The sequence below is a fragment of the Arvicanthis niloticus genome, chromosome 21 (assembly GCF_011762505.2).
Source record: "Arvicanthis niloticus isolate mArvNil1 chromosome 21, mArvNil1.pat.X, whole genome shotgun sequence".
Lineage (NCBI taxonomy): Eukaryota > Metazoa > Chordata > Mammalia > Rodentia > Muridae > Arvicanthis > Arvicanthis niloticus.
The window spans coordinates 17,412,232-17,436,517 of NC_047678.1; the positions used below are offsets into that span (position 1 = coordinate 17,412,232).

General features: G+C 47.1%; 1 protein-coding gene across 1 annotated transcript in view; it reads right to left on the bottom strand.

The window, feature by feature from the left end:
• Positions 1-17,456: 17,456 nt before the first annotated feature.
• Spsb4 (splA/ryanodine receptor domain and SOCS box containing 4) overlaps positions 17,457-24,286 on the bottom strand; it is a 72,076-nt gene continuing 65,246 nt past the window's right edge. The window contains exon 3 of the mRNA XM_034484552.2: positions 17,457-18,678. Within this exon, the coding sequence (XP_034340443.1) occupies positions 18,551-18,678 (128 nt within the window). The 3' untranslated portion in view covers positions 17,457-18,550. The remainder of the gene's footprint in view (positions 18,679-24,286) is intronic.

Sequence of the window (24,286 nt, forward strand, 5' to 3'; positions counted from 1 at the left end):
CTTTCTTCCTGAGAGTCTCCCTTAATGTCAGTGGAACACACCATCTGGAGGCTCCCTCCTGCTCATTTCTCCTTGGTTTCCATAGCTGAGGAGGGTTTGTGGGCATCTTGATCCCAGTGCCTGCAAACAGTGAGATTATTTCAGAAGCTCGAGTTGCACTGACTCTTGGTTCATTATTAAAACATGAAGTTCTGGCTGGCTCCTACCATTTCTTCAAAGGCTACAATCATCCACAGGGCTCCAGACGAGCAGGAAGTATTAGAAACAAACCCAACTGCTAAGTTTTAGAGAGCGCTACTATCAGTTTGCTCCCATCTATTCACCTGTATTCAAGGAAACTGGCTTCTAACCTGTGGTAAAAAGGGAGGAGTTAAGAAGCCCGAGAGTGTAGGATCAAAAACAACTGGAGCAACTGTCTACGCAAAGGCTTCGAACTCACCTCCTTCCACGATGAGGAGGCTGGACCCATCTTCATGAGAGTAGAGTCTCCCTAAAATGCAAACTCCGAGAAGCACTTGGATTTCCTACAGAGACCTTGGCTCAGGCCCAGTTCCTCCATGGTCCAGCCTTTGGTTCATATTGCAGCTGCTGTCAAGGGACAAAGTGGCATGCTGGCTAAGGATAAATCTCAGCTCCCCACTCACTCACCTTGGGCGAGCTCTCTAACCTCCCAAGACTTCTACTTCCGCATCGTCAAAGTGAGGGTGGAAACGGTATCTTTGCCTTGGAAGTTTTGTGTGTGTGTGTGTGTGTGTGTGAGTCAAATAGAAAGGAGAGGCATTTGGAATCACACTGGGAATCTAGCAAGATCATCGAATATCAGCTATCACTGCCGCCACCAACATCATTATCAATATTGCTTCTGCCACCAGTGCCAGCACCAGCACCACTGGCACCATTGGCATCACCGCCACCAGCACCAACACCAGCATCTTCCTCTGAATCTCTCATCCTGACAACACAGCTGAGTTAGGAACTGACTAACTGAAGGTGATCCCAGAGTAGCTCCAAAGAAGGTTGAGAAGGTCCATGGGTTCTGATGCCACGGAGAAAACTATGTCACCGATGTCTGTTGTCCCCGATTGACAGAGGTAGGACCGTTCTATCATTCATCCATTCTCTCTTCAGCATCTTTGTAGACGTGGGCCTCCTGTATCTCTGTTTGAGCTGATGTATGCTAAGAACTTTCTAATGGGAGAGAAAGGACATGAAGACTTCTTAGGGAGAGGTGAATTAGAGAACCTTCTACCTTTTCATCCTGCAGTTAGTTCGAGGCGTTGGCTAGACACTTGGAGTTTTGGCTGTCCATCATCAGCACCCTCTTCCTGTCTGGAGAGAATCCTCTACCAATGACGTTTGGTGGGAGGAGCTTCCTTCAGCTCCAGAACCTCGAAGGGACTAGATCCTCTTGTCTTCCCTGCTAGCCCCTTGGGGCAGGAGCCCTGAATGAAGCTCAGTCACTTGGCTATTCCTACAAGAATTTTGACTCTTCAGGAAGTAAGGACAAGACACAGGAATGAGTTAGGCATCCAAGTGACATTGATATTAGTGGTGACCGTGTTAGCTGAGCTCAGCCTCAATAAAGGTCTTCCCTGTAGTAACTGGGGAGTCAGTCAGGAGAGAGTTGGGCAGGCAGGGAGTGTCAGATCCAACACCGTATTTGGTTTTGAAAGAGCTTTACAAATGGTGCCAGGGAAGCCCACAGGGTGGCGAGCAGAGAAGCAAGTGCAGGGCTGGGCAGGAAGTGTGGACACAAGCACTTCTGGTCACCTGGAGGCATGAGTTCCAAGATCTGGGTGGTGGCACCAGCACACAGACAAGGTGGAGTCACAGTGGGCCTTACCGGCAGGCTGACGCATAATTTACCACTCGTCCTTTTTCAGTTAAACTGTTCGTTTTGAGGTGACTGCAGATTCGTGTGCAGTTGTAAGAAATAATAGAGCCCGTGTTTCCTGGAATCTGCTTGTGAAGCTGCAGCCTTTTTTCACCGGTGACGTGGCACAATACAGTCAAGAGACAGAGCAGTCTGTCACACAGGCTCCTGGATGGCCACTTCTGCATCCACATCCATGCCCCACCACCTACCTTCACCTCCACACCAACCTGCAACTTACCTCATTCCTGTGCTTGTTTTACTTCGTACTCATGGTGCTGGAGATTGACCCAGGGCCCCCAACACCTAAGACAGTGCTGAGCTACCTCCTGGCTGTTGTTTTTTTTGAGACAGGGCTTTGCTATGTGGCTCAGGCATGTTAGGAGCCTCTTGCCTCTTGTCTCTGCCTCCTTCCTGCTGGGGTCACAGATGTTTGCCACCGTGCCAAGCCACTCTCTATTTTTATGACTTTTGTCATTTAACAATGTTATATAAATGGAATTATGTGTTACCGGGCATTTAGGACTGCCTTTCCCACAGAGCAAATTCCCCGGGGGAGTCATTCAGGTGGCTGCATGTTTTTATTGCTATTCTAGGGAATTGTCACAGTTTGTTAAAACTTTCACCGCCATGGGACCCCCGGCTTACCTTCCCAGTGAAAACTAGTCTAAATGTTAATGTTACAGGAGTTGTCTGAGTGCAATCGCAGTGCATCGTGGGGGCTTGATATATGATTTTTGAGAAATTGCTGGACTCTATCACTGTATATTCCAGTTCCTCTGCATTTTTTTTAAGTATAGAATAGAGTTTATTAAGGGCACCAGGAAGGGAGTTAAGAGGGTAGTAGAGGCAGAGAAAGAGAGAATAGAGAAGTACAGGAGTAGAGGCCCGCCATGAGCATGTGGGGGGAAGAAGGGAGTGGGGAAGAGGGGGAACGGGTGAGGGGACAGAGTGGGAGCAAGAAGGCAAGAGACCAAGAGCTCTGAATTATTTTTTTTTGTAAAAAAAGATTTATTTTATGTGTCTGAGTCTTGCCTGCGCGTGCGCGCGCACGCGTGCCTGGCTACACAAAGGCCAAAAGAGGGTGCTAGATCTCCTGGAGCTGCAGCGATGGGTGGGTGACAGCCACCGCGTGGCTGCTGTGAACTGGACCCAGATGCTCTACAAGAGCTGTGGGTGCTCTTCCCGAACATTCCGCCAGCCCCCATTCCTCCGCAGTGTTGTCAGCATTTATACTGTCCCCATATATTTTTTTAAAGGTTTTTGCCATCTTGACAGCTGTGTGGAGACATCTCATTGTGATTTTAATTCATGTGTCCCTCCTGGCTGGTGGTGTGAGCACCTCTTCATGCGAATTCTACTCCAGTAAAATTCCCCTTGCCATGTGTTCATTTCTTGATTGATTTTTGTTTTGAATTTTTAGAGCTTTTTATACTTTTCCAAACACGAATCCTCCGTGTAATCTTCGAATATTCTCACTCTGTAGCTTGTGCTTTGATCCATGAAACAGGGTCTTTAATGGAGTAGACGTTTTAAATTCTGCTGCCATGGACTTTGTCAGTGTTCCCTTCTACAGATCCAGTTTATGCATTAAGATTGTTTGCTTTCCCCTGGAGCCAACCAAGACACCCTGACAACAAATAGGAGAAATGGGGACAAATTGCACTTGCGGGTAAACGAAGATGTGATTACATATCCAGGAACCACCCTTGCTGGCTTGCGCTGGGGTGTGGGGTGATGGGAATAAACAGAGATGTCTACAGAAACAAAAGGAGGAAGGGGGTTCTTACTCAAGAAGCTACAGTTCCCGGGTTACTTATTAAATATTGAGATCTATGCCCTTTTGGTGGCCCAGCATGTAGTCCACTTTCATCTTCTTTGTATACTTGAAACAAACGTGAAGTTGGTATGTATTCAGCATCAGCTGCTGTGTGTGCATGCAGATGCCCGCAGAAACCAGCAGAGGGCGTCAGATCTACCGGAGCTGGAGTTACAGGCAGCTGTGAGTGGTCCGATGTAAATGCTGGGAACTTGGAGTCCCTGTAAGAGCAGCAGTGGTTCTTAACTGCTGAGCCTTCTCTCCAGCCCCCAAACCTTCCCAGTAGGGAAGGGGAAAAAAAACCAAATCAAAACAAAACCAACAACCACTCCCCAAAATACCACTGAGTTTATTTTGTAGATACTGTTAGGCGTGGAGCCTGCCCCTTAAGAATAGTTGTATACCTGGTCAGCCTCCGTGGGAGAAAAGCTGAATCTTTATTTGTGAGAGGTTTTCAGTTGGCGATAGCTTCCAGGTGACGGATATGGGCTTATGTCCACTTCTACTGTCAGCACTAGGACCACACCAGGCCCAGACTGTACATGCCCTGTGCATGCTGCTGCCACGGTCTCTTTGAGTTCATATGTATACTGGTCCTGCTGTGTTTAGCAGGCCTTGTGTTCTTGGTGCTCTCCCATCCTTTCTGGCTCTTACTCTATTTCGGCTTCCTCTTCTACTCCCTGACAACACTCCTGATAATAAAAGAATGGTTGGAGGTATTGCCAACCTCAAATCGTCCTACAGAGCTATAGTAACAAAACAACATGGTATTGGCATAAAAACAAACACCGTCCTCTTTCCTACCAACTGGCCTCTCTTCCTGTGACTCAGAGGAGATGGTTGACATCTCTCAAGAGTGACAGTGGATCTGCCTGCCCCTTTACCAGATCACCGGTGGGTCCTTCTCTCCTCCTGTCATTAGATATACACGTACGTGTCTTTCTTATAATTGGTTATTTTACTCTGTGAGATGTTCATGTTTATCTCTGGTCACACACTTTGATCAGAGATTTATTTTGCATAACACTAATATACTAATTTTTTCTTTCCGAGACAGGGTTTCTCTGTATAGCCCAGGCTGTCATGGAACTCATTCTGAAGACCAGGCTGGCCTCGAACTCAGAAATCCACCTGCCTCTACCTCCCAAGTGCTGGGATCAAAGGTGTGCACCACCATTGCCCGGCTAATATACTCATTTTTAAAATTTATATTTATTTATTTAGAAAGAGGTGTGCATGTGTCACACAGGTGAGCTGGTCAGAGGACAACTTGCGGGGGTCAGTTCTCTTCTTCCTCTATGTGGACTCCAGGGATCAAACTCAGGTTTTCAGGCTTGTGACAATTACCTTTACCCGCTGAGCTATCTCTCTCACCACCCTCAAATCGTAGGTTTTCTGTATATGTCGTGTGTGTTCTATTCTTACTTTCAATCTGTTTCTTTAAAGTGTGGATTTGGTTCTAGAAAATAATTAAATTGCTAAAACCTCCTTTCCTATTTCTCTTTCCTTTGAAAGCTCATTTACATGACTTCATTCCCTTTTCCTTTGCTCCGTGTTTCCTTCTGGCAGACCCTTTTAATCTTGGCGAGGTTTTCTTTTTCTTTTTTTTTATTATTTATATATAAAACTTTATATACTGTTTGGTTCCATTCCTTATCTGATTTGTTCTGGAGAGTGTATTTCAGGTTTTCCCAGAGTCCTAGATCTTTCTTTTTAATTAGAGGGTTTGGGTCTTGTGCTTTTTCTTTCTTTCTTTTTTTTTTTTTTTCTTTTTTTTGTCACAGATGTAAGTAGAGCTCCCAGGAAGATTAGAGTTTTCTTAATTGGCTCTGTTTGGGTCTAGTGTATACACAATCGGGAAGATCCATTTCAAGGACACACATGGATTAAGCCAGCACCTGAGTCAAGACTCAGCATGCACAACCCCCCACCCCCAGCCCATGCACACTTTTTGGAAATGTGCCCACCAGTCCCAGGCAATGACTACACTGCTTTTTTTCACTGTGGTTTAATAGTTTCTGTGAACCTCATGTTGCTGGAACAATACAAAATGACTTTCCTTGATGTGTGTTTATGTGCATGATCCATGCATATGTGTGTGGGTTTGTGTGGTGTGTGTACGTGTGCATACATGCATGTGCATGTGAGTACGCACACACCACAGTGCATGTGCAGCGTTCAGAGGGCTTCTTGGATGTCGGTCCTTAGCTTCTGCCTCGAGACAGGCTCTCTTTGTTACTCATAGCTGGGTATGCTAGGCTAACTGGTTCAAAAGTTTCCAACTGTGATCCTGTCTTCACATCCCACCTCAAGCAGAGTGTTGGGATTATAGACACAGTCACTGTCACACCCAGCTTTGTGTGGGTTCTGGGAATTCAAACTCAGATCCTCACACTTGGGCAGAAAATGCTGCACTCACTAAGCCATTTCTCCGTCTCCAGAATGACTTTCTAAAGTCTAATTCTCTTTACTCCATATAATAATTCTGAGGTTCATCAATGATGCTGTGTGTTATGAGCAGTTCATTCATTTTTATTGCTGAGTAGAAATCCATTGTATGGATATATTTTATGTATTCATTAACTGATTAGCTTTTAGGTTATTTTCATTTGAAACAAATTTAAATTAAAGCTTCTATATTTGTAACATCTTTCTATGAGCATTTTTTTTCATTTCCCTTGGGAAAATATCTGGAAGTTTGTATTAATCAGTATTCTCTAGGAACAGAATTGACCAAATGAATATGCAATACGAAAGAGAATTTTTTAGACTGGCTTACACAATGGGGGCCTGAGAGGTCCAACAATGGCTGTCTTCACACTGGAGGGGCTGGAAATCCACTCATGAGACTGCATGGCCCATGCCCCAGGCTGGCAGTGGTGGCCTGGAGCTTTACCAGTGGTCTTCCATGTTGGAAGCTGAAGAAGATGGGTTCTGATGTCAATGAAGGGTGTCAGCAGCAGACACAGCAACAACAGGACAATTGCACGTAGCAGCAAAGAGTGAAGGCAGGCTGGCAAAGCCAAGCTGCTTCCTCCTCAGCAATCTGTACATCTCCACCATGGCTGCACACTGACACCCACTATGGGGGAGGGGGTCTCATCTCTCTCAGCTAATCCTTCCTGGAAATATCCCCCGAAGATCTACTCAGAGACTTATCTTTCTCCCAATTATCTTTCTCTCCACAGCTAGTCAAGTTGACAAGAGTTAACAATCCCAGAGTTAGATAACTGGATTGTCTGTTTCTACAGCTCAAGAGCTTCAGATGTTGCATCCTCCCAATACTGACAGGCCCTTGTAATCATTCAGATCTTATCCTTCCACACAGTGGTTTAATGTACAATCCCCAGGGACCGAAAACTAAAGTCCCTATCCCTGTGTTGATGAGGGTTCCCCTGCTGATGTAAAGACAGGAGTGAACTGATGGCACGAAATTGTCCTTTGACTTCCACGTACACAGCAGCAGCACAATGTGTGTGTGTGTGTGTGTGTGTGTGTGTGTGTGTGTGGCTCCATATCACATGCACAACAAAACAAGCAATAAAAAGGTTAGCGGCTACCAAGGGTTTATTATGGCTTATGATTTCAGAGGTTTCAGCCCATCATAGTGAGGTGTGCAGAGACAGCAGAGAAACTCTCATCATGATCATAGAGAAAGTAGGGGTGGGCAATGGGAAGGAGAGGGGTAGGGTGGGGAAAACTAGGAACCCTGAGAGATGACTACCATGCTAGCACTCTGGTTTAAAAGGTCTTGTTCATCTTAAACTGAAGGTTCCTCCTCCTCTTCCTCACCTTCCTCCTCCTCCTCCTCCTCCTCCTCCTCCTCCTCCTCCTCCTCTTCTTCTTCTTCTTCTTCTTCTTCTTTTCCTGTACTTTCTGGGACCTTTGTTGTTTCTGCTTATCTTTTGCGTTTAAGTTTATGGACAATTTTAATTTAACTTTTGTCTGTGATATAAGAGTGAAGGTTCATTTCTTCCCTGTATGGATATTCAACAAATCTAAGCAACATTTACAGAGAACATCTTTCCCTGACCAAACTGCAGTGGTACAAGTCTGGGTCTGCTTTTGGCTTCTGTTTCTATTCTCTGGTCTGCTAATTTTTGCTTTAGCCAATATTGAACTATCTCAAGTATCATGCATGTCTTTATTAGCTCACAGCGTCCGAGCTAAATGTGGGCCTTTAGTTTGCTTTTATTTTCTAAGATGGCCAGAGCTGTTTTATGTCTTTTGGATTTCCAAATGAACTGAAAATCAATTTTTGCAGCAAGACATTTTCCTGCATTAACATTATTTTTCCATTTTTGTGAATGAATAATACACATTCTCTCTACTCACCCATGGAGGAATACATCGGCTGATTTCATTAGGTGACCGTTGTGAACAGTGCTGCAATAAACAGAGGATGTGGCTGATGACATCCTGTTTGCCAACCCTCGCTATTGTTTCTTGAGCTATGGGGGTTGTATTCAGGAAGTCATTGTTTCTGCCTGGGTCCTGAAGGGCTTCCTCTATGTTTTCCGGTCCATTCAGTTTCACATCTTTCGCTGAGGTCTTTGATCCTCTCAGAGTTGATTTTGTGTGTTTGTTTTCACAGGTCCAGACGAGTCTAGCAGCGACATTATAACCCTTTCATGCATCTCTCTTGCCTCACTGCTCTAATTCAAACGTCAGCTACTATGGAAGGCAATCCTGAGGATGGACATCTTCGTCCCACTTGTGATTTTTGAAGGAATAGTTTCAGTTTTTCCCCAATTTAGACTGATGTTAGCTGTGGGTTCGTTGCATACGGCCTTTCCTGCGTTGAAGTATGATCCTTCTACAGTCACGTGATCTTTGTTTTTGCTTCTATTTGAGTGCCACATTAGGTTGACTGATTGGTGAATCTTGCTCGTCCTCGGATCTCTGAATGAGATGAAACGAAGTGGAGCACACGGTGCATGACCTTTGTAATGAGCTGTTAGATTCAGTTTGCAGGAAGTTTATTTAAAATCATCTCCTCTACGCTTATCAAGGAAATTGTTCGTGTGTGTGTGTGTGTGTGTGTGTGTGTGTGTGTGTGTGTGTAAATGCAATAACCAGAACAGGTTGTCAGATCCTCCAGAGCTCCAGTCGTAAGCTGCCTGATGTGAATGCTGGAAACCAAACTTATGTCTTGTGCAAGCAGAACCCGAGCTGCGAACTGCTGATTCTTCTCTCCAACTCCTGTGTGCATGTGTCCGTGTGTCTGTGTGTTTGTGTGCGTCTCTGCGTGTCCTCTCTCCAGCTCCTTATTCAGTGCTGATAGCAGGGCAGTAATGGCTTCATAGAACAATGTCCTTTCTGTTTAGTGGAGTTGTTTGAGAAGCATTGGCATCCACTCTTCCTTAAACAGATAGCACAACTCAGACGTGATTCCATCTGGTCATGGGCCTCTCTTTGCTGGGAGATGGTTTTTTACCATTTTTACCGTTATTATTTATTGATCTCGTCAAGCTTTTCATACCCTTTTGGTTCAACTTAGGTAAGCGGTGTGTTTTAGGGCCTAACTGAATTATTTTAGATTTTACATTTCATTTGGTATGTAGTGCAGTTTAACACTACAGTTTCTGTTTTTAAAGATTTGTCCCTTTGTGTCTGTGTGTGTGTCTGTGTGTATGAGTGTGTCTGTGCACTCCTGTGTCTGCGTGTGTGTCCATGTGTTCATGTGTGTTAGTTGTTTTAAGAAGTCCGACCGCAGTTCAGAACAGAACACTCCAGACCACATGGTTCCAAGGGGGGCCATGACCACGTGGAGAGAGGTGGGGGGGAGAGAGAGAGTAAGAGTAAGAGAATAAGAGTAAGAGAATAAGAGTAAGAGAGTGAGGAGGGGGCAAGCAGCCCCTTTTATAGTGGATCGGCCTACCTGGCAGTTGCCAGGTAACTGTGGGGAGGAGCATACCTGGCTGTTGCTAGGTAATTGTGGAGGTGGAGTTTAGACAGAATACTAACAATGTGTGTCCCTCTGTGTGTGTCCATGTGTCTGTGTGTGTATATATGAGTGTATATACAAGTATGTGTGTCCCTGTGTGTGTCTGTGTGTTGGTGTATGTGTCTTTGTGTGTGTTCATGTGTCTGTATGTATAAATGTGTATACATGTGTGTGTCTGTGTGTCTGTATATTATGTGTCTCTCTCTCTCTGTGTGTATAAATGTGTGTGTGTGTGTGAGAGAGAGAGAGAGAGAGAGAGAGAGAGGAAGAGAGAGACAAACAGAGAGAGGTTGGAAGGGGCACAAGGTGTCCTATCATTTTCTACCTTTTTCCTTTGAGGTGGGATAAAATAATTTATACTGATAATCTGGAATTTAGAGGGGTTTCTCAGAACACCGGGTTCTCTCTGTCTCTCTGTCGCTCTCTCTCTCTCTCTCTCTCTCTCTCTCTCGTGTGTGTGTTAGATTAGCCAAGGGTTTGCCAGTCTTAGTCATCTCTTCAGACCACCATTTTTCTGCTTCATCTCTTCCTTTGACCTTCAGGACTCTGTTCCATTGCTTCCATTCCGATCCTTGTAGCTTCTTTCCTTCTGGCTTTGGGGTTTGTCTTGATCTTGTTTGTAAGACTTTGAGATGCACCATTATGTTCTCTATCTGAGATCTCTTTGATGTTCACAATGCTGGCTCTCATGGCTGCTGGCGATCCTCTTAGTTTTGCTTTGCTGGAGCTCCTACATTCTGATTACACTTTCATTCGACCATAGGATTTCTTTAACAATACTCGATTATTTGTGGTAAATTCTTAAATCCCCACATGCGTAGATATTTTTTTTTCTGTTTTCCCCTGTTGTTCTCATTTCATCTCATCATGATCAGATGGAATGTAAGAAATGTATTTCAGTTTTTAATATTTGTCCAGATTTCTTCATGGCCTAAACCATGATGTACTGTGAAGATTATTCCAAAGGCTGATGGAAAGAACATGGGTTCTTGTTGTTGGATGGGATAGCCTATAAGTTGGTGAAGTCTGTTTGGTATATAGTACAGTATATCATTTTTTAAGATTTATTGTACTTATTTATGTATATACCTACATGAGTGTATATGCATGTGAGCATGTACACTGTGTGTGTGTGAGTGTATATGCATGTGAGCATGTACACTGTGTGTGTGTGCATGAGTGTATATGCATGTGAGTATGCACATTGTGTGTGTGTGAGTGTATATGCATGTAAGCATGTATATTGTGTGTGCATGAGTGTATATGCTTTGTGAGCATGTACACTGTGTGTGTGCATGAGTGTATATGCATGTGAGCATGCACATTGTGTTTGCGTGAGTGTATATGCATGTGAGCATGCACATTGTGTGTGTGCATGAGTGTATATGCATGTGAGCATGCACATTGTGTGTGCGTGAGTGTATATGCATGTGAGCATGCACATGAGTGTATATGCATGTGAGCATGCACATTGTGTGTGCGTGAGTGTATATGCATGTGAGCATGCACACTGTGTGTGTGCATGAGTGTATATGCATGTGAGCATGCACATTGTGTGTGTGTGAGTGTATATGCATGTGAGCATGCACATGAGTGTATATGCATGTGAGCATGCACATTGTGTGTGCGTGGGTGTATATGCATGTGGGCATGCACATTGTGTGTGTGTGCATGAGTGTATATGCATGTGGGCATGCACATTGTGTGTGTGTGCATGAGTGTATATGCATGTGGGCATGCACATTGTGTATGTGCATGAGTGTATATGCATGTGGGCATGCACATTGTGTGTGTGTGCATGAGTGTATATGCATGTGGGCATGCACATTGTGTATGTGCATGAGTGTATATGCATGTGGGCATGCACATTGTGTGTGTGTGCATGAGTGTATATGCATGTGGGCATGCACATTGTGTGTGTGTGCATGAGTGTATATGCATGTGGGCATGCACATTGTTTGTGTGTGCATGAGTTTATATGCATGTGAGCATGCACATTGTGTGCATGAGTATATATGCATGTGAGCATGCACATTGTGTGTGTATGAGTGTATATGCATGTGAGCATGTACACTGTGTGTGTCTGCATGAGTGTATATGCATGTGAGCATGCACATGCACACACACATGTGAGGGCCAGAAGAGAGCATCAGTTACTCCCCCGTCGTGTGCTCTACCTCTTTCCTTTGAGGCAGGGTCTCTCTGGAAACCTGGAGCTCATGATTTCTTGGCAAACCCCAATGATCCTCCTGTTTCTTCCTAAACCCTTCCCTACCCCCCAGAGCTAGCATTAGAGACATTTGTGAGGACAGTTGACTCGTCACATAGGTGCTGGGTTTGTAACTCCAGTCCTCATAATTTGGAGAAAGTGTTCTTCACCACCGAGCCATCATCCCTCCAGCCCAACACTGATGTTTGTTAATTGATGTTTTGCTTGGATGGTGTTGAGACATTGAAGTCTTTCCAAGTTTGATTTCCATTGTTATAATAAATACAATGACAAAAAGCAACTTGGGATGGAAAGGGTTTATTTCATCTAACACTTGAAAGTAGCATCTCATCCCTGAGAGAACTGAGGGCAGAAATACAAGGCAGGAACCAAAGGCAAAGACATGGAGGAGCCATGCTTACTCACTCGCTTTCCATGACATTCACAGCCTGACTTAATACAACTCAGGACCACCTGCCCTGAAGTGAGACTGCTTACAGAAAGCTGGGCATTAATCAAGAAAATGCCCCCCAAAAGACTTTCCTATAAGCTAGACTGATGGAGGTTTCTTCTTAACTAATATTTCTTCTTTCCAAATGCCTCTAGTTTACCCGAAATTGACAAAAACTAACCAGCACAAAGTCTCTCCCTCACTCCTATTGCATTTGGGCTTGTTGTTTATCTATCTTCTCTGAATTGAAATGTTTCCTCTTGGAGAGAAGAGGGAGGCTCCGTAAGATTCAGGAAGTTAATAAAACTTAAAAGCCTCAAGAAGCTAATGGAACATACAAAGAAAGTCCCGAGAGTCCCAAGGCCCCTCTCTGCAAGGTCATAAAAGCAGTAAACAATTGCTGGGGGCAGAGGGAACACTCCAACTGGTGAAGCTAAGCACAGCTCTTTCAGGGAGTTCTGTGGATGCAGCTTTCCTGAGTTGTTGCTCACATGGGGAGGAATTGTCAATTCCCCCAATGCTTTTGTTAGTAACCCCTTGCTTTGATCTTCTAAATAATTCCAAAAACCTCACTGGGTCACTAAGCTAGACTGGGGTAGAATAATTTGTCTGGTCTACTTTCAGTACCCCCCCAAGGATGGATAGATACTTGTTCATGTCTCCCCATGAAAGGTCACACAACATACTTGCTACCTGAACAGAGACCAGGAGAACCAAAGACAAGTTGAGGATGAGCAGCTGTATCATCTTACAATGGGGAAAGAGACTGGCCTCATCTAACTGGTCTGTGGAATGTCTCTGGGGCATTGCCTTGATTGCTAATTGGTGTGGGAGAGCCTGGTCCACTGTGGGCGGTGCCATTCCCAAGGAAGTGAGCCTGGATGGCCTAAGAAACCCCCGAGCTGAGCGGAAGCCAGTGAGTGAGTCAGTAAACATCAAACCAGCATGGGTTCTGCTTCCGTTCCTGTTGGAGTTCCTGCCTTGACCTTCCTCAAAAATGGATTGTGACCCGGAAGTGTAAGGCATGTAAGCCATTTTCTCTCCTGAGTTGCTTTTGGCCAGAGTGTTTCATCACAGCAATAGTGAAGCAAACTAGAACAGGGGTATCTCCATGTGGTATGGGATGGTAAGGTTCTTGCTGTTGTGGTGGATGGTAAAGCAGGTTACAGAGGCTAAGCCATCTGAGAGTGGCTTATCCTGGGGGGAAGGGTCTGGGGTGGACACATTCCTATATGTAGAACGGGTAGCAGGTTCTCACCGATGACTAAGGTCTGCCTTATGAATAAGAAGATACTCTCAAAGGTTGGTGGTCTAGATAATATTTTACAATCCCTTTAAAAAGTACACACAGGACAGGATCACTAAGCAGGCTGGGGCAACTAACTGCTGGGGGAAGCTTTTGGTTTGTGCAAAAAGACACGCAACTGAGGCTCAGCTGTCTGGCCATCAAGAGTTTGCCTATACCACCGTGCAAACCATGTGCAGATACTATCCTCTGCGTTAGCCTCTGGTTTGGCAGGGAAGGTGGGAACACAAGGATGAGGTGAATGGAGGTTCCAGGTGGTCCTTTTATACAGCTGGCAGGATGCAAAGGAAGGCGAGAACACGGTAGATGTGCCTTAAAGAGCTCTTCCTGATATCTTGGAACCAGTGAGAGGATTCAGATAATGGGGTGGGGGAGAGAGAGAGAGAGAGAGAGAGAGAGAGAGAGAGAGAGAGAGAGCGCACACAATGCAGAAGTAATATAAAATATCTCTCAGGTTCAACCTTTAATACAGAGGAAGAGAAAAACCTTGACTTGGCATGCAGAGCCAGCTCTAATAAATGGCCAAGCACCGGAAACCGTGGTAATCAAGGGATACTCCACGTCTGAATTACTTGAATCAGGAAAAGCTTTTAAACAAGGAATAAAAGAGCTTCTCACAGCCTGGCTTGTGCAGCTGTGGGACGGGAGGGCAGATGATATCAGTCTGAGTGCTGTGGAAGCAGGGAAACTAATAAAGCCACCCCTCCCATCCCCCGACTCCCCAAGGCAACACAGTCTGCAGCAATACAAGTGAAATCAGTCCCTGATGGACCAGCTCATATAAGCCATTAAGAACACTTGGTTATTGCCAGTCACTGTGCATGTCATGGACTGGAACAGAATAAAAGAATAACAGGCATTTGTGAGGTGACTGAGCATGAAAGGTGACATATCTGATGCCCAGTTTACTAGGGCTGACAGGTACACACTCACAGGAGTTAGGAGACAGGTGGATTTAGCAGGGGCCTCAGAACTAGTGTGGGGCTTGTTTTTAGTTATTTTTCTGTTCTCATGGCAAAACACTATGATGAAGCCGATTTATAGAAGAGAGCACTTAATGGGGGGGCGGGCAGGGAGCATAGCAACAGACAGACAGGCATGGCGCTGAAACAGCAGCCGAGAGCTTGCATCTGATCCACAAGCACTGGGCAGAGAGAACTAATGAAGAATGGCTTTTGAAAGCTCAAAGGCCACCCCCCCCCCAACATTCCTTCTCTAATAAAGCCATATCTCTCAATCCTTCCCAAACAGTTCCACCAACTGGGAACCACATTTCAACTATATGAGCCTCTGGGGACCATTCTCAGGTAGATGAGCAGAGTTGTAATGACTTTGCTGACCTCTATGATAAGGCATTTATCTTTATGAGGTAGGAAAGGATAGGACAGATTTTAGACCGGCATATGGATTGTGCTTCTGAAGTACTGAAGATAAAAGAGCAAGGAGGAAAGGAGGAAAAGGGTGTGTCCAGGGTCACTTGGAGGAAAATGTGGCAAGATTCACGTAGAGTCAGACTCCTTAGAGTAAAAGTTAACAGAAGGCAAATGTGCCATTGTAGCTTTAGACTCCCAGGTGTGTCCAGCCTGCAGGCTGCATGTGGCCAAAGACAGCTATACATGTGGCCCAACACGAAAGTGAAAACTTATTATCTATAAAACCCCCCAATTGTATGATTCTGGAGCAAGAATTTTGTAGATGATTATGTTTCGGGCATTCCTTGTAAGCTCAGCGCCTGAGCAACACTTCACAGAGGACAGGGAAGATAAGACAGTGCAGTTGAAGGAGGATGTGATTGTCTTAGGATGGATAGTTATCCCCTCGGAATATGTGTACCTTTTTGCCCTGATAGAAAATGCACGGGGGGGGGGGGGGGTAGAGATTGTTGATCTAGCCTGGGCTCTGTTTAGCAGCCATGACGGAAAGGCAAGGGCCACAGTGCTGGGCTGGAGCCTGTTAGAACCAGGGAGCTGCTTCCAGCCATAGCACAGCAGGCTAGGGTGTAGTTCTGTTCTCTGAACCCGAGGAGGGCAGAGCAACACAAGCCTCCACCATTAAGGCCCCCATGGGCAAGATTTGCAGGAGTCCTGTGGCAGGAGCAACACCCCAGGATACTTCACGCAGGACAGCTCACAGACAATGATTGTGGTTTATCGAAAGACAGCTGTGCGTGGCTGTGTCTCCTATCTATTGATGCTATATCCAACATTTTTTTCAAAACAAGTTTTTTTAAAGCATGTGTATGAATGTTCTACCTCCTTGTCAGGATTCAGTCCCTCCCCAGTGGCTTTCTATAGCCTAACTCCTAGTGCCCACCTCACCCCACCGTCCCCTTTGAACTCTGTGATGTTTCTTTGCTTGGGGGCTGTCTTTAGCCCCCACCCCCGTTAGACTGTGAGGTCGGGCAGAGCTGGGCCGAATCGCAGTCATTCCAGGATAGTGCGATAGGTGTGGGCATGTGAGGACAGGGGGCCCAGGAGGCCTAAGGGGTAGGTTCTCAGCTCTGGGAGGACCTCATCCCCACTTGAGCACTTTCTTTGTAGTTTCCTATGGGTGTCCCAGTTTGCAGAGGACATCTTGCCCATCCCGGCCCTCTACGGGCCTTTGCAGAGCTGATGTGTCTGATCTATGATGTTGTAAGTACAAACACAGGCCCAGCCCTCCAGAGACACACAACCTCCTGGGTACATGAGGCTACAGGGCAGATGGGACTCAATCCAAGTGCTCAGGCTAGGGTCCTTGGTGCCAGGAGATATATGCTCAGATAGGGACATGAAGAACTAATAGCCCAGAGCAGGAAGACACTGGTGGGTGGTTCTGGGGTGTCCAGAGGGAGGCTCATCTCATTAATCATGAGAGAGTGAAGTAAGGGTGGGGGGATTGTTGGAATGAGAGAAGCCACACAATGAGACTTAGGAATTGAGACAGGAGAGCGTCTTCCAAACTAGAAAGCTGTGTGGAGACTTGGACCCTAGAGGCCAGGAGAGGGAGGGTCCTTAGTCAGTCACTGGCTACCTGGTCTAACTCCCAGTGTCCAGAGGGGAAAGAGACTTTCCCGAGGTGACTGTGTATAAACAAGGAAGCCGGACTCCAACCCAGGCTTCCTGACCAATGCCCAAGCTTGTCCCTCTGAAAACTGCTTTTAGCAACCCCAGCAACTGAAAGCTTTGGAGGCTGAGTCTGTCAGTGGCCAGGCAGGTGCCGAGAGCCTGCAGCCAGGAGATGCCTTTCCTCTCCCATCTCCAGTCTCGGGGTGGACAGACAACGTGTGTCTCATACCCACTCCTCCAAGCACAAGAAACTGTCTCTTCCTTTCCCCTTCTCCTGCCCACCGAGGACCCTCGAGGTCTTATAACAAACTGCAAACGTCCCCACTCAGGACAAAGACATCAGTCTGACACTGCCCTGGAGTCTGGTGTGGTGTGGTATATGAGTGGTGATGCTGCTGAGTGACTCCTGTACTGGTCCTGACCCAGTCCTCCTCCTGTCCCAACTACTAACCTGCTACCAGCCCCACAGAGCTCGGCCCAACTCTGCCTCCTTTGCTCTGCGGCAATCTGCACTGCTCCCTGGTGGTCAGCTGCATTTAGCCCCAGCGCCAGGTCTTGGGTTTACCCTGACAGGCCCTGGTCACCTTGAACATCTAAGGCTTCGTGGCATCATGGCTTATGGTAGTTTTTGAAGAACCTGGGGACAGAGGGTCTCTACAACATCTCTGAAGTTGGAGTTCGAATGTGGACTGTGGACAGCGGGGGGGGGGGGGGTGGGAGAGTGTCGGGGGACTCCCAGGTTTGATATCTGTAGATCTGGAGACAGACCAGAGAGGTTGGTGGAAAGAACACTTTACACACAGCTCAAGGACAGAATGACAAACTTTATTAGAAATGTTCCTTGCTTGAAGGTCACATTCACATTAAAGTGTAGGCTGCGCTGTCTGACTCTGTATCCCACTCTGTGACGATTTCCAGTTAAAACTGAGTCTGGATGGAGGGAGGGTATCTGGAACACACGAAAGATGCCAAATGGTAGCGCTGGCAGCAGCAACAGCAGCAGCAGCAGCAACAGCAACATTCTGTGAGAGGCTAGGTCTCGGGTCCTGCAGAGACTGTTACATCCACCTTTGCAGTCCCAAGGCCACACCACGGGGGCCCCAGCTGATAAATAAACAGCGCATCACACACATACTGGAAACGAGAAACAAACTGGAAGTCTCCTACTGTGAAAAAATAATTTGCTCAAAGAAAGCTTTGTGACAGCCAGGCTCCACCCTGAATGATGGCTGCCAGAGCCCTGGGCACTCGGGGTGTCTCTGACTTGGTGTCACGAGGGCCCCATCTTCCTTAGCACCTTTGGGAGAAAGCCACCTTTACCACATTCCTCCTTCAAAATGCAAACACTACTTAACAATGATCAGACCCAAGAATAAGCTCTGTCCCCTGGGCAAGTCATCAGATTCATGTCCCTGAACAGAGGGGTGGGGAATAGCCAAAGAGCTCTATCCATGGTGGAAGAGGGTAGGAAGGGAGGAGGAAGCCAGCTCAGAGAGGTAAGGCCAAGTGTTTTTGCCCTGCTGTGGGCCCTGGACTTGACTCTCAAAGTGGTACCAAGTCTTAAAATGGAAGGACAATCTCTCTGCCCTGGCCAGGGGCAGGTCTGGAGGAGACCGTCAAGGACTGGCTTCCGTCATTCATTATTCAGAACCTATTTTCTCTCCACTGGCCAATTTTCCTGGGCCTGTCTGCAGTGGGGAACTGGACGCCGTCTCCTGCCGAATGTTTTATTCATTCTCTTGAGGAAGAAATGGTCTCTACACTCTGGTTCACTAGGTGGCCGCCTGGTCCTGGCTGATGGCAGCAATGGCCACAGGCATTCCTTTTTCCAAGTCAGTGATGTGTCCTGACGCTCTGGAGCTGTGTGACCACAGAAGACAGCAGATCCTCAGGGCTGCTCACTGGTACTGCAGATAGTTTTTAAGAGACTGAGGCAGGGGCAGGGAGCCGATGTCATGTAGGCGCTGTCTGCCCAGGGCTGAGCGGATGGATCGCCGGCACAGGTCCATCAGTGGCAGAGGCTCAGCTGCAAAGAGAGTGAAGCAAGCGTCAGTGCCCACACCTCCTCACTCCGCCTAGCTTGCCCACCGCCTACTCTTGCCCCCAAACTGGTTCAGTGCTTCCTGCTACTGAAGTGCCACCCCTGCTTGCAGTAAGAGGCCCCCAGCAATGATTATGAAAGGCAGCTCATGATCTATGATTTTTAAGCAGATGAATGTGTGTGTGTGTGTGTGTGTGGTTTTTGTTTGTTTTTGTTTTTTTGTGTACGGGTGCTCTGCTTGCATGTATATCCGTGTATCATTTGTTAGCCTTGTGCCCACAGAGGCCAGAAGAGAGTGTCGGATTCCCTGGAACAGAAGGTACATACAGATGGTTGGGAGATGCTGGTGCTGGGAATTGAACCATAGTCCTTTGGAAGAGCAGCCTCTTAACCTCTGAGTCATCTTTCCAGCCCCAGCAAGTGAATTACTTTGAAAGTGTTAATATATGAAAGAATTCCTGAACGCACGGGGACAGAAACTAGGCAGCTGCCGGAAAGCTTCGAGGCTAGAAATCTGAATAGGGTTTTGAAGGATAGGTAGGAGTGTTATAAGTCCATGAGGCTAGGCAGTGTTACAAGCAGAGAAAATAGACACGGAAGCTGAGGACAGGAACGGGGCTGTTAGCTCAAACAAGCCAGTGGAGAATGAAGAAGACAGTGGTCCCATTCACCTCCTGTGACTGACATACGACCTGGATATTTGCGCTGCAGCTAAGCGTTCTTTTGGTAACAGCAGGTAGGACCGTGGTCAAATCATAAGGAGCAAACACAAATGGTCAGCTGTGTGGGAATGATATCAGGAGAGATGGCACAATGGCAGCTGGGGACTCAGGAGAACTCCTGCTAGAGTTGCAGTTCTAATGGGCCACCATTGGAATCCAAGTGGGACTTGGCATGAGGGTCAGATGATGTGTCCTTTGCTGGGGCCAGACCCCAGTCCTGGTCGCTTCGCTTTCTCCTTTTATCTTTTGATTCTCATACAAAAGAAGGCCAACCAGGGGGTGCCAGCCAAGTATCCCAACCTGCCCTGTCCTGAATAGTACAGCAGCACCCTTCCTTGCCAGCCCCTTGTCCCCCACAGTGCCCTGCCCTGTCAATCAAGACCCTACTCTAACCCCTCTGCCTCCAACACCTGGCTCCTCACCAAGCAGGGATTGTGAGGTATAAAATATGCTTGTAGTTGCTTTCTCCTAAAGGTTTATTATGCAGCCACACACATACACTAAGTTCTTTTGGGAGGGAATCAATTCATATAAATGCATGTATCAAAACTCACAACAACCCCTGGGGTCAATAAAAATTATTATCATCTCTATTTTAAGGAGGAAAAGACTGAAACAGAGTATACAAGCTATCTACCTAAGAATGCACAGCTGGTAAGTGGACTCAAAAAACCAGGACTCAAACCCCCCCAGAACCAGAAGAGGAAACCTATCTTCTATCTCATGCACATTTATGGAGCTTCTCCTCAGCCTGTTGGCAGGGTGAATGTATCTCACTCAGGTCTAAAAGTGACCATCTGAAATCAATGTGGCTACTCACTCCTGGAAACCAAGGCTCTGAGAAGAGAGACCTGTCTAGAGTTGCAAAGCTTGCATTTAGAGTGTCATATTGCCCCTGTCCAAAACAATAATAAAAAGGTGGGCCCAAGGCAAGCAGGAAGGTGGAATCACTTGTCTTCCAGACTCCTGGCAGACTGCGCCACAGCTCCAGGCTCTTGTTGTCCCCTCCTCCCCCTCTGTGGCCACTTTCCAGATCACAGCTGCCCCCCTCCCCCACGATACTATAGCAGTGGCAATGGAAGCAGCCCTGTTGTTGCTCCTCACAGGTTGGTGCCAAAATCAACTCCATCTGTTCACAGAGAAGAAAACAAATCAGCTCTGGGCATGAAGGGGCCCCAGGTACACGTGAGCGCAGGGATGAGCCTCTCAAACATAATTTTATGTGAAAGAAAAGTATGTCATGTGTGACTCCCCCAGATCCCGTAGGGCGTGGCTGGTGATGATGTTCAAGGTATGGTGACTGGGTTGGTAGTAGTGGTGGAGGGTTACTTTTAGATTTGTGTTCTGCCCTCCTGGACAGCTTGCCTTGATTGCTGTCAGGCAGCAGCTTGTGACCTGGATACTTTCTTCACCTAGTATTCGTCAAAAAAAGTTACATCTGAATAAAAGGAGTTCACTCTCTGAGTCAAAGCCGTACTCTCCCCGGACAGGGAGCAGGTGTGAATACACAAGCCACACAAGAATAAGTGAAAAGGAGAAAGAGGCCGGCTCAGAAGCCCAGCTCACACTCAGCCCTCACGACCAGAGGCAGCTGGCTCCTCTTCTCCCAGCCACACATCTGTCATCTTAAAATGGGATGGGATGACGGCATCACATCACGGACTGTAGGTAGTCCATGGCAGGACATAGCCTGCCCTCTGCCTTAACAAAGTTCTTGCAGAAGTTCGCTTTAAAACCATCAGCACAAGAAGTATCTTTGAAAACGGCTACATTGTTTCAGTTTGCTATCCTTACTGATAGCCACTTTCTGCTCTTGACAAAGACCCCCCCCCCCCCCCCCCCAGGCTACTGCAGAGTGCCTGGTTCTGTGCTACAACCATTCCAGTCCTGTTGAAAGTCCCTGGTAAACATTCCTCAGTCATCCATCACTAACCCCTGTGTGACCTGTAGAGAACCACAGGATTTCCAGAGACTGTGTTGCCATCTGCAAAAAAACTGGTAAGTTAGCTCATGGGATTAGCTCAAAGAGTTGTTTGTCAGGGATGTAGACTGGTAGAAAGTCTGGCACAGAGATGGATGGCTTCAGCTGCTTCTATGGGCTTCCTATGTCTCCTTACCTGCCATGGGACCCACTAAGATGTGAGCCACCAACCAATCATCATGCCTGCATGCATGGTGTAAGTCACAGGGTGAGTGTTATACAATCAGAGGCAGATGGGAAAGCATTTGAGTGACATCATTAAAAGCTCATCTTACAAGACCTACTTGTTTGGCTTTTTTATAAAGCAAATGAGGAGATCCACAGGTGCTAGGACACAGGTTCGTGTATGTCTGTGCACCACGTGCATTCCTGTGCCCACGGAGGCCAAAAGAAGGCACTGGACCCCCTGGAACTGGAGTTACAGACAGATGTGAGACATCATGTGTACCAAGTCTTCTGGAAGAGCAGCAGGGCTCCCCATTCACTAGAATTATTCAAGTGTAAGGATGTTGGGTAGACAGGGCTCTACACTGGTGCCCTTCCCAGCTGAAATGACAGAAAAGATGTGCACACTTTTCCCTGTGTGTGTATGAAGTATGCCACATCAGAGGTGGAAACCAAGGAAGGCAGTGGCAGGCTAGACCACAGGCTAGACAGCAGGCTAGACGGCAGGCTAGACTCTAGGAAGACATAAAGCAAATGCGACAGGGTGGTGGAGATGTGTTGCCCACTAAGGGTGAACCAAGGTTCAGAGAAGCCACGAGCTCCTCAGACCACACATCGTGAGAATCCACAAAGAACAGCCAGACACTTGGGGCAATGGTATTCCTATCACCACCCCAGCAAAAGCCTGAGCCTGCTGACTGTCTCAAGGAAAGTAGCCTTTGGGGGAAAGCCCTGCTCAGTGTGGAGAGTCAGCAGAACGGGGCCTGGGCAAACACTTCACAGTGGATCGGGAAGGGATGACTGGAGGGAAGGAAGGCCATTTCTTTCGGGTATCTAAGGTGACACCTGAAGGCCCGACCTCTGCCCCCCAGGTGGCAGAGTTGCCTCGATTTTCTTCTCCAGCTCCAGTGTCACTGTCAGAGCAGCAAATGGCCTTCTGTGACAACCTAAGTGCCTTTACATGGTGCAGTTTGGCAGGATGGAATTCACACTTGATCCTTGACAGTGGAAGGCTTGAGCACACACTGTCAACTTAGGTGTCATGGGCACAAGCGCTAACGACAAAGTGAGGTGGGAGATAAATGTGGGGTGGGCCTTGGAGAACAGGGTTGTGGTTGCCAAGCCTTTAACTGAGAAGAGGCAGATATCCAGGATACACACAGCATAGGCCCCAGGGACAAGCTGGCTCTAAGCGTCACTCTTCAAAGGCAGGGCTGCTCTGAGGAAACACTCAGCTTTACCACAAGGGCCGACTTTAGCCACTGGTCTATAGTAGCATCCTCAGAGGAGCAAGGGATCTATCTGCAGACCTAACCCTGTGCCTCAGGTCTCTGTCCCCAGGCCTTGTCTGCCTCCTGGCTAGGCTCTTGGGTGCTTGTTCACTTCTGGCTTTGCTGACTACCCAGCTCTATTGGAGTCAGATGCTGGCTAGGTAGTGAGCACATGCCAGTTGTGAGGCAGAATGGGCTCTGGAGCCACACCCTGCTGGCTGTGATCAGCTCTGATGGGCCTTTGCAATCTCTAAGTGAACATGGTGTGGGTTTGGGTTGGGGTGGGGAGAGATGGGGGGATGAATAGCCATTACTTGTCTAGCTTCAGAGAGCTGGGCTGGAGTGTAGACCTCGACCTGTATTAGACGTAAACCCCAGTTCAGCCTGTCCTTGGTTCACAGCCAAAGCCAGATGCTTTCATCAACGGCAAACCTGCAATCTCTCTACTAACAAAAGATGTCATATATATCTGTGCATAGACAGAAAACCAGTCTTTGAAATGAAAGAAATTCCAAACATTATTTTTCTTCCTGCTTTCCTATTCCTAAATTCTGATCAGAACGATCAATGGGGGCGGTATTTCTGGTGCTTTTGTGATGTTTCTGTCCTGGGAGGAATGACACGATGCCTGTGAAGGTTGTCAGAATCTATGTGAAGTCACCTTCGCCAAGTCCTAACATAAATAAATAAAGAAAGGAAGGAAGGAAGGAAGGAAGAAAGAAGGAGGGAGGCTGTAGAGGAGGGTGCCTTGTGCACGTGTCTTATAACAAGAACTGTGCACCAAAGGACCTGCTAGAAGCGTCACCTCAAACCAAGGCCGCCACAACTTTACCCAGCCCCAAATTCTGCAGAGACATCTTAGGCAAGGATGACTGTCTGAAAATAGCTATACCAGCCATACTTTATATGGCTTTAGCCTTCCCAAGGGTGCCCTGCTAGTCTCGATCCAACACCATCATTCATTGGTGAATCTCTCCAACTGCTGTTCAAGCTGACATTCCTCAAGTCAATATTTGCTTTGCTCTGATAACATCCGGGCCATTGTTACCTGGGACCTCTACCCTGGCTCTAGGCTGGGACCCTCATTAGCTTTGTCAAGTCATCTGTATGAGCTTCACATGGGGCCCTAAGATGCAGGATCTGGGGGTTCATGCAGTCACGCTGCATCCAGACAGCTCTTACACATTGCTCTGCAGGCCAGGGTGCCTTGCAGAGATCACCACATTCTTTGAAGGAGTCAAATTCCTGTCCCTGTGCCCCTAGCCCACACCTTCAGAGAGATTCTGTGTGTTGTCTCTGAATGGAGCCCACTCCTGAGCCCCTTCCATTCGCTTTCTGTGAACCCGTGTTCTCTCTTAGTGTCTGTGTTTACTCTCAGCCCTTTGGTCTCTTCCCAACTCCACCACGAAGCAGCCTCAGGTGTCCGTGCTACCCTCTCAAACAGCTCCAGCCTG